A 10,660-nucleotide genomic window follows, 5' to 3' on the forward strand; every position below is an offset into this window, starting at 1 on the left:
AACTATGGGTAAATTTTAGTAAAACTGCGTACTTAGTTTTTCTTTCTGTCGTCAGGATTTGTTTTTTTTTTTTCAAAGGACTTTGAAATTCAAAAAATATGATTATTTCAAAAAATTGTATTAATTATTAAAAAAAAAAAAATATTGTAAAAAATTCGGTGCAATGTAGGATAACAATAAGGGTATTATAAAAAAGAAAAAATTCAGTAGAATTATAAAAAAATAAATTTTTTGTTGTATAAGGCCGAATGGGTATCGAAAATTTCCTTTACAAATTATGTGCTTAAATATCCTTAAAAATTTGCAATACATAGATATTTTCTTTTTTTTTGAAAAAATGATTGTTTGAGTAATAATATACGTACGACCTCACCATCGAATTTCGTCCTACACACTTTATTAACTTAAAAAGATAAAATTTATTAAAATCGCATTTTCAATACTTATTCTATCTTGTAAACCAAAAACCTTTATTGTTTTTAAGTTCTACAGAATTTTCTCTCTCATAAGCTCTTCACGGAAACAAATGTCAAAAATACATTCTTTGAAATAAAATGTTGGTTTCACGTTTTTTATTTCCATATGCATAGATAGTAGAGAACTACAGGAATAAAAATTTTGGAATAAAATTAAACACAGGGTATCCCTGCGGTGATCCAGGAAAACAATTTTTTTTATCAAAATTTCAAAAAATTGTAAATTTTAATGGAATGAATAAAAGATAAATGTAAAGATATGTAACTTTTTATTATTTTATTAAATAGTTCGGGTTATTAGCTTTCGATCTGGTCATTTGTGTGCACTTTTCGAAGTAATGCGTTTTTTGCTAATGCATAAAATAATTTTTTTCATTTCTTGTCAGTGCCATCCAATCTGTAAGATTCGTTCTATTTTCAAAAATGAAGTAACAAATTAAAAAAGTTTACATGTAGACAATAGAGGTTTATTTTTTTTGAAAGTTGCCACCTGTTAAAAAATTGAATTCAAATTTTTTAAAAAGTTAACAAAATTATGAAGTGGTGGGTATCAATCGAGATATGGATGAAATATTTGTATTTATTAACTACATGTATAGGGTTGTCACCTGTTTAAAAAATTAAATTCCTTTTAAATTAAAAGAATAAGGCAATTAAAATAGATAGGTATCACCATATGGGAGTCAGACGAAAGACATTTTAGAAGGTTTTAGCATGAAAATATTACGAAGAGGGTTGCCACATACATACATTGCAATTCAGTGATTTGTTCTGTTTACATTCCTTTTAAATTACTGGACTCTTAAACTAACACACGAATTTTTTTACTCTTCACTTATTTCTTAATTAATATGTCAAATTTTTTCTTTTGTCTGATACCCATATTGATATACATACATATATCAGTTTCCTTATTCCCTTAATTAAAGAGAATTAAATTTTTCAAATATGTGGCAACCCTTCTGTCATTTAGAATAAAGCATTTTCATTTCATTTCATTTTGACACCCATATTGTCAAATCTAATGCATTTAGCTTATTAAATAATTTTCCGGTTTCAAAAAAAAACTTTATTGCACGTCTGCAGGCCAAGCCCTGGCCCTATGTAAATGCCACACAAACCCAAATTTTAAATTCAATCTGCATTTACAGTGAAAGTATGCAAGCTTTCTAAAAAAAAATGCCTTTTTCAATTTAGCGTCCTCAGTTTTACTAAGAAGCGAATTTTTATTCAAATCCGTCCGTAATTATATTTTTGCCCATGAGCATTAGGCTGTTCCGTAGGACATAATTTTGCATTTGATTTATAACTCATGAAGGAGTCAACGCGACTGTGGAAACATATAGTGTCAAGAACTGCTGTGATGTAATGTAACTTGTACTCGTGCAACTTAAACAAGGGGCACCGCGACCTAGAAGATCATTTGTATCCCTATGATGGTTCCTAACCCTGACGGTCCAAGTTTCTTGGTAGACGAATTCCTGACCTTAAGAGCATCGAATGTTCAAGAGATTTATATCTTTCTTAGCAAAAGCATAACCAAAAAGTCATCGACGGCGGCCTTATTACCTGCGATCTTACAGTGGCCTGTTACCCAGCATCGTAATACCGCGTTCATTGCTACCAAGAGTTGCAAGACAAGAGGCAAACAAAGTGCCACCGCTTCGTATTATCCCAGGCAGGCTTCTGCCTTAGCCAATTCGTCAGGTCCCGAAAAGAAGACGATCATTAACTGAGATGCTGATCTTGAGCCTTATTCGCAGATATTTCCATTTTGGACTTCTTAACCAGCTTAGGTTTGGTAACCGGCGATGTTATTCGTAATACTGTCGCCTGGCTATGAGAATATGCCGATTCTTTATTTTTGTACCCGACTCTAAATATTACCTAAGATTTTATATATAGACTGCGTTACTTTATACATTCCGGATAATCCCATTTCACAGCCGGAATAAACAGAATGCGTTTGAAATATACGTTAACATATCATCAGGAACATTCTAAAGAATAAGTAAACAAAAAAGTTTATTCCAAACGTTCAGAATGAATAAAGAAATGCAGCCATAGATGGGAATCGCACTTGAACGCTACAGTTGAAGTCCAGATTGGCTGCCATACCGACCGACCCATGTTTGAACTCTCTAGTCAGCTCTATTTTAACTGACTCTCTGAGACTGGCCGCACTTTTGATAGCCGCTTATATAAGGTGAAAGTTTATAAGAATCAGTTTGAGGTCGGCGTTTAGCGCTTCTGTCGGCTTGGATCCGCACCCGTTACTCGTTCATGCCCTGGCCTTTGCATGCTTCTTAGTTTAATAACAAAAAATTTTCTGAAGCCAGAAATTTAAGTAATAGTCGGTGCAGTTTTCACAAATTAACAGCTGGTGCATTCCAGAATATATCTAGCCTATAACTGCAGTGATGTCAACATTTTATCAAATTATACATATGGAAATAAGAGTATTTTCCGGGAATGTAAGTTATCTAGTAGCCGTACTCTTTTAAACTCAGAAATCCCGAAATTACTTATTTTAACTTTTTCTGAACTATACACATTTCTTCGAAATATTCATGAGTTTAAGGAAATAAGTTAATCGAACAATCTATTTCCATATCTCTCTAATTTTTATACCTTTCATGAGCATGAAATGGTATTATAACTTTGGTCCGATGTTTGTAAGTACCAGAACAAAAAGAGATAGACCCATTAAAATGTATACTTATATGATCAGAACGTCGAGCTGAATTGATTTAGCCATGTCCGTCTGTCCGTCTGTCCGTCTGTCTGTCTGTTTGTATGCAATCTAGTCTCTCAGTTTTCGAGATATCCGGATCAAATTTGGTAGGTGGGTGTATTTTTATAATGTATTAATCATTTGTCGGAACCGGAAGAATCGGACCACTATAACATATAGCTCCCATACAACTGATTGTTCAGATATGAGATTTTTCGTTATAACTTCTGCATTTATGCAGCTACGAACATGAAATTTTGTAGTACTTGCACCCATTATCAACAGAATACTTACAGTGAAAATTACAAAGATCGGGTCACTATAACCTATAGCTCCCATACAACTGATTGTTCAGATATAAAATTTTTCGTTATAACTCCTCCATTTATATAGCCAGGAACATGAAATTCCGCACTGTTTTCAATAATTATTAACAGAAAACTTACGGTGAAAATTAAAAAGATCGGGTAACTATAACCTATAGCTCCCATACAACTGATTGTTCAGATATGAGATTTTTCGTTATAATTCATCCATTTATGTAGCTAGGACCATGAAATTTCGCGCTGTTTTCACTCATTATCAACAGAAGACTTACAGTGAAAATAACAAACATCGGGCCACTATAACCTGTAGCCCCCATACAACTGATTGTTCAGATATGAGGTCTTCTATCATAACTCCTCCATTTATGCAGCTAGGAACATGAAATTTCGCACCATTTTTGCTCATTATCAACGGAATACTTACAGTGAAAATAACAAGGATCGGGTGACTATAACATATATGTATCTCCATACATCTGATTGTTCAGATATGGGATTTTACTGTAAAACTCCTTTATTTGAACAGCTAAAACCGATAAATTTCGTAAGATATTTTATAAATAATAATACAAAGTCTACTGAGAAAATCGTCAAAATCTATGCTGTATAAGCTTTATCTCCTATACCACTGATTGTTCAGATACCAGTTTTTGCGATATATCTTCTTTATGTAGGAAACTAAACCCAATAAATTGTGTTACCAGTTTACATACCGATCACATAGCAGTGAAAATCACTTAGATTGGTGCCATATAAAGTATATCTTCCATACCTCTGATTGTTTAGATGCGATTTTTTATATAAGTATGTAACTCCTCTATCGATGTATGCAGATGTATTCAAAAGCAGTAATCTGTCAAAGTAAAATTTGCAGATGTTCATGAAAGGTATGAAGCCTTCGGCATAGCCGAAGACAGCGCTGCTCTTACTTGTTAATATTTATTTTACTGCGCCTTTTCCAATTTTTTAATACTATGAATCAGTCTTGTACAATTCTTTCTGAGCAGCACTAACTTGTATGCATATTTTTAATGACCTCTATTTCTTTTTCACACTTTAGTTTCACTCTTTGGCGATGGCTACATAACGATGCCCCTGCAGGAGTCCAAAATGTCCACAAACATTCGCGTCAAATTTCGTACACAACAAGAGAATGCATTTCTCTTTCTCGCCGCCGGGCGCACCGATTACTGCCTCATGCGGCTAGAAGGCGCCGCCATTGCATTTACGTATAAAATTGATCGCGAAGTCATACAGGTAAGTTGGCTAGTTGATTAGCGCATATGAATTTGCTGTGCCCTTGCGTTCCTACTATTTCAAATGAGTCTCATTTCTGCAGCTCCGTTCGCCAAAGAAGCAGCATTTGAACGATTTAGAGTGGCACGATGTGACTGTGCAACGCTATGAAAATAATATAACGCTGCAGGTGGATGGCAATATAGTGCGCAAGACACTGCCGGCCGAAATGACGGCATTGAATGTACACTTTGGCACATTCCTCGGCGGTGTGGGCGACTTTCCCGCTGAGTATTTGACGGATGTGGTGGGCTTTCGCGGCTGCATATCAGATGTGAGTGCATAGCGTCGTTGGCTACATAGTTAGCGGCACTACGATTAATGGATTATTTCAATTCCGCAGGTATTTTACAACAATATCAATATCATAAAACGCGCCAAGGAGCGTACAGGCCACACAACCAGCATTGGTGTGACTTGGTCGTGTAGTAATGAATTCGATGGCAACGTCAAGGATGCGATTAGCTTTCTCAATGAAGACTCATTTGCGTTGATGTCAAAAGAGTCTAACGCAGTGGGCGAATCGTAAGTGGAAGTTCGGATTTTTTTGCAAATACTATTTCATTATGAGTATTCCATATGCGTATTTTCTTTTCGTAGGCTAGCAATGCAGTTTCGCACCATGGAAGAGGCTGGTGTGCTCTTCTTTAATGGTGGCTATGATTTTGTGCTTTTGGAAATCGAAGAAGAAGCTGTCAAGTTGACCTTTAATAAGGCGGGCAGTCTGGTGCAACTGTCGCCCAATCAAAGCGTTGCGGATGGCAAGTGGCATCGCATCGTGCTGCGCTATAATGCCGCTATGGCTGAGCTGATACTCGACGATGTCGCCTACAGCGGCACGCATGCCAATGACACCAAAGTCACCATCAACTTGGAGAAGAGCATCTTCTTTGGTGGCGTGCAGGAGGATATGCGCAGGCGTCTGCTGAATAAGGGATTGCTTGTGAACGATCTCAGCTTCAAAGGCTACATGCGTGGTCTGCAGGTGAATAATCAAGATTTGGGCTTTCCACAAATGAAGGTCTCACATCACCTGTCCGTTAATTGTGTTTGGAAATATCCTTGCGTAGAGCATAAGCCATGCTTGAAGAGCGGCATCTGCAGTCAATATGGCGTGGACGAATTCATCTGCTATTGCGATCAGTCGTATTGCATTAAGGCCGACTATCAAGGTCCATTCAAAGTAAGCCTGGCAAGTGTAGTACAAAATAATTTCTCTACCTTAAGCTCACATTCCCCACACAGATCTTCACCGAAACAAGTCCGGAGCTGGAGTTGCTCTACGTTTCACCCATGCAACTGCTCGAAGGCGGCATTGTCTTCTTGTCGCCACACTTCATTGATGTGCTTATTGATATGCGTAAATATCCCAGCCTGACCGATACTTCCGTTGTGTTCCACGTCGTTCAGCAGCCCAAATATGGCCAACTGCTGCAATTCTCAGTGGACAAAAATAATTTTGTGCCATGTCGCACATTTAGCCTTGTTGATCTCTCGACAGACAAAGTGAAATATGCGCACAATGGCATGGAGAACTTCAACGATCATGCCACTCTAGATATGCAGGTGTATGGAGACATACACAAAGTACCGGACAATATTCTCGGCAAACATCGCTTCCTTTTGCACGCCAATGTAACGCCCATCAATGATCCGCCACAGCTGCAGATACCGATCAACAAGATTTTACGCGTCATCGAAGGCATCGAGCGTGTACTGGATGTGGATTTGTTCAATATTGATGACCCTGATAGCCCAACGAGCGCTTTAATCTATACAATACTGCCATCCACGAATCCCGCCGAAGCTTTTGGCCGTTTCCTTGTCAATGGCATTGGCACTATGACTTTCTCGCAAGCGGATGTCAATTTGGGCAAAGTAGACTTTCTTTACAACTCAACAACCACGGAGGCCTTTAGCTACCAAATATTGTTGCATGTCTCGGATGGCATCGAAACGAGCGATACTGTTTACCTGCCTGTATCGGTGCATCCACTGGAACTGCGTTTGGTCAATAATACGGGCTTGATTATGATACACAAGTCAGCTTTGCCCATCACTCCGGCGAATCTCTCGGTTGGCACAAATACGGCAGATGAAAATATCGATATTCGGTATGAAATTGTCAAGCCTCCCCAATATGGCGCTATACAAAGGCTGCGACAGGTCGATTCTTCTTGGGTGAATGTTGATTGGTTTAGCGATAGTCAAATGCTGCTTGGGCATATACGATATGTGCATGCTATAGAATTTCCATGGCAGGATGAGTTTAAGGTGAGTAAGTGGTACGTGAAAAGCGGAACATAATGCCGGATTTCCACTAGGCATTAAATGACAAAGTTGGGCATTCAAAATACCTTTGCCATTACGTTAAGAAAATTTGTCATTAAACTCGTTTCCACATAGAATTTTTTAAATCGCACACATTTTTCGTCATTTCAATGCCTAGTTCGGCATAAGTCTCTAAAAAATTTAAATAAAAAATCAACTACAAAAAATTGTTTTTTTTTTTACAAAAAATTGTTTTTTTTTACAAAAAATTTTTTTTAAAAAAAAAAAAATTTAAAATCGGGTGTGCCAATAAAAATGATCAAAATGGAATTTCAGTTTCTCAAATCATAGTCATCCTTTTAACATCTCTAAGGGGGCATGTGACACGCCTGGGCGGAGGTTCGGCTCAAGCCAGTGCCTGCAGAGTTGGTACTTACGTTAGTATCCCAACAGAAGCTGCTTGCTCAGCGTGATATTATGCATGATGTCGTAAATTATGAGCATTTGGGCATCACTTTGTACATGCTTCTCCGGCGACATCAGAAGCTTCGTCAACTGCATACAATTAAGGCCCGATTTGAAGCCATTGCTGCGGCCCTACAATTTGTTAACGATTGCGGTTTTGTTGGCCGAGAAAGAGAACAAGCTTAGAGAAAAGGGAAAAAACAATCAACAAGAAGGAGGACACGGACGATATCGCGGCTGCTTACATGTTATGTTTGTAGCGAATAGTTTAGTTTAGTTTGACGAAATTACCACGGATGGTTGGTAGCAATACTTTATGTTTTTCAATGTATTTAACGTTTTTTTGTGTTTTTTATATGTTTTATATGTTTTTCAATGTTTTTACATGTATGTGCATTGATGTGAAACCAACTTAACCTAAGTTTACATGTAAGTCATGCGGTAAAAAAATAAGTTTAAAAACCTGTGATTGTGTTATTTTTGTTTACCAATCTTTAATTTTTATTTGTACAAAAAACTCATAATTTCTATTTAAATAATCTTGTTTTCCTCTGTTTTTTGTTGATATTTATAATAAAATACCAACAGAACAAGCTAAAATTTTCTTGGTGTTATCGACTTTTATGGCTTCGTTCGGCTGGTTCTCCTTCGTCCATTTGGTAAAAAGGTCGCCCTTGGTTTCGTTTCCGTGCAGTGATTAAGAGGAAAGGTGTAGGTGATAACCATCCATCTTGAAACATAAATCGAAGCCAAAAATGAATAGTCATAGGCGTACGAGATCAGGCACACGCCCTCTGGCGGAAGTGGGTAGTAGACACTGCCCTAAATAATGCCCCATTTTATTCTCATAGATTTGGAGAACTGACTTTGGAACGAGCCTGTAGTATTAATACTATTTACTATTGTACTTTGTTCATTTTTGTACTTTGTTATTTTTGAAATTATTGAATTAAGTTCTTTTTCAATTTATGTAAATCAAAAAGAAAATTTTTGATTACTTCAGAATTTTTTCTTCTTTGAAATAATATTGATTTTGTACACTTGGTTTGTTGCTCCGCGGTACTAGTCCACAGATGATGAGATGTTACACCAAAATGTTGAAGTGCAATGCGTCGCAATAGCCAGCAGTGAAAAAGAGTAGCACCATTGCGAGCAGCTGGCATATTCCAACACGTACTACTACAACCACCGTTATCACCACCACTTGAATCACAGCAGCCGCAACATCAGAAAGCAATATCCCCATTGTCTTTTGTTGAAGATCAGCAATCACAACAGCAACAGCTTCAAACGCACCAATGCGCATTCAACGACACTAGCACAATTGCCGATATCATTGATGCATCTGCATTAGAAGCAGTCACTGGAGAAGCTATTTTAAGTGCTGATATTGCATCAACCAGTCAACAACAACCACATAACCAGCAGCAGCAGCAGCGTTCTCAAGATCAAGAACAGCAACCGGAAAGTTTGAGCGGTGCTCAATGCTCCTCTTTGAGCGTAATAGGAGAAGTTCCAGCTGGTAGTAGCGCATTAACAGAACGAAACAAAACATCTCCAACATCACTGCCATTGCTGCTGCAGGAGGAAGAAGACGAAGAAGCGGACACAGGCAACGAGGCTAGAGCATCGAAGTCACCCGCAGCAGTAGCGGCATCAGCAGCGACCGCAGCAGTAGTGCTAACATCAACAACAATCTTAGTTTTACTGGTGAGCTGTATTGTATAACTTTAGCGCTAGTTTTGTTGAAAATAATTAAATACAGAGTTTAATTGTTATTTATTAAATATTACATATATAATATTTAATTTTTTAATTGTAAACTTCCTTTTTCTGAGGTCTTTTGATATTTGCTCAAATTCAAATAATCAAAATGTTTCGTTTACCACAACATGATACACATACATCTACACGAGATAATTTAAATGAAACTCTTAGGCCCACTTGCAGAACATCCAGAGTTAAATATATAAATAGAGAAATAAGTAGCTCAGAGTTAAACTTTTATTTATTTAACTCAGACAATGTCTTGCAGCTAACAAAATCGACACAGAGTTAAGTAAACGAAGTTACTGTCGGGCAATTTTTAATTTCGTTGGCATCACAAACCGTTTTTGTCGTTTGTTTTGAATACTGAAATTTTTTTGATGTTTGAAATAAAAATAATATTGCCAAAAGCTCAACAAATATTCATTCAATAACAGAATAGAATGCAAAAAAAAATTATTACTTCTAATTAAATATATGTATGTGCTTAATTGTTCACCATTGGATTTACAAAGTGATAATTGCATTCTTACAGGTATGCAAAACCACACATCATTTTACATTATATTGAATTGAATTTTTTCGTAGTTATTTTACTGCAGTTTCAACTCGTTAAAACTATCTTGTTTTGGTCATGGAATCTCAAACTAAACGCGTTCGGGCTCCTAACTTTGCTACTAGCGAGAGCTTGCTTTTGTGCGATTGCATTGAAAAGTATAAGCATATCCTAGAAAATAAAAAAAACCGATGGCACCAGCCTTTTAGCAAAGCAAAAGGCGTGGATAGACGTGACGCGGGAATTCAATTCGATTTCCACAGGATACTGCCGCACCATGGAAAGTTTGCAACAAAATTATAAAAACTTAAAAAAAAAGACTAAAAAAAACGCATCTTCTGCAAAAATGAGTATTCCGAGTATGAATATCAAGCACTTTGGAATTTCTTTTTACTGTAATGCTATTATCTAAATTTTTTTAGTTGATAAGACTACTGTAGTTGAAAACGTGGAGGAGTACGGTACGTCTCCTGATGGTTGGGAGAAAGTTGCCAGCAATACAGGTGCACCGGTGGACGCTTGCCAGGAAGCTTTCTCGGCAATTATCAAGGAGTCGGAAGCGGAAGAAAGAATTATAATAAAAAATGTCATGGGTACTGGTCAGTAGTTTTCTTTATATGTACACTTAAATATGCTATACTTTTGTGTATAGTTACGAATAAATAATATTCTTATGTCAGGTGGAGGACCGATGGCTAAGTGTGTCGACAACCCCCTTTTTAATAAGGTGAGGGGTTTAGTCGGACCTGCCATTGACGGTTGCTATACA

At 37.0% G+C, this 10,660-nt stretch overlaps 2 protein-coding genes across 2 annotated transcripts in view; one reads left to right on the plus strand and one right to left on the minus strand.

Moving 5' to 3' along the window:
- Positions 1-10,660, minus strand: part of LOC118740943 (UDP-glucosyltransferase 2-like) — a 515,118-nt gene that overhangs the window by 469,793 nt on the left and 34,665 nt on the right. The window lies entirely within an intron of this gene.
- Positions 4,647-7,170, plus strand: LOC118741981 (chondroitin sulfate proteoglycan 4-like). The gene is made up of 5 exons (XM_036473947.1): positions 4,647-4,793; positions 4,876-5,106; positions 5,176-5,357; positions 5,433-6,015; positions 6,078-7,170. The coding sequence occupies exons 1-5, from the start codon at positions 4,647-4,649 to the stop codon at positions 7,137-7,139; spliced, it is 2,205 nt and encodes a 734-aa protein (XP_036329840.1). The 3' UTR covers positions 7,140-7,170.

The sequence above is a fragment of the Rhagoletis pomonella genome, unplaced genomic scaffold (genome assembly GCF_013731165.1).
Source record: "Rhagoletis pomonella isolate Grant_MI unplaced genomic scaffold, Rhpom_1.0 Rhpom_scaffold_00006, whole genome shotgun sequence".
Taxonomy (NCBI): domain Eukaryota; kingdom Metazoa; phylum Arthropoda; class Insecta; order Diptera; family Tephritidae; genus Rhagoletis; species Rhagoletis pomonella.

Bases quoted from the DNA above. Each gene is read 5' to 3' on its own strand.
- LOC118741981 (XM_036473947.1), top strand. From the start codon at position 4,647: ATGTCCACAAACATTCGCGTCAAATTTCGTACACAACAAGAGAATGCA. The intron at 5,107-5,175 runs GTGAGTGCATAG...TCAATTCCGCAG, and splicing joins TTCGCGGCTGCATATCAGAT to GTATTTTACAACAATATCAA. The intron at 5,358-5,432 runs GTAAGTGGAAGT...TTCTTTTCGTAG, and splicing joins TCTAACGCAGTGGGCGAATC to GCTAGCAATGCAGTTTCGCA.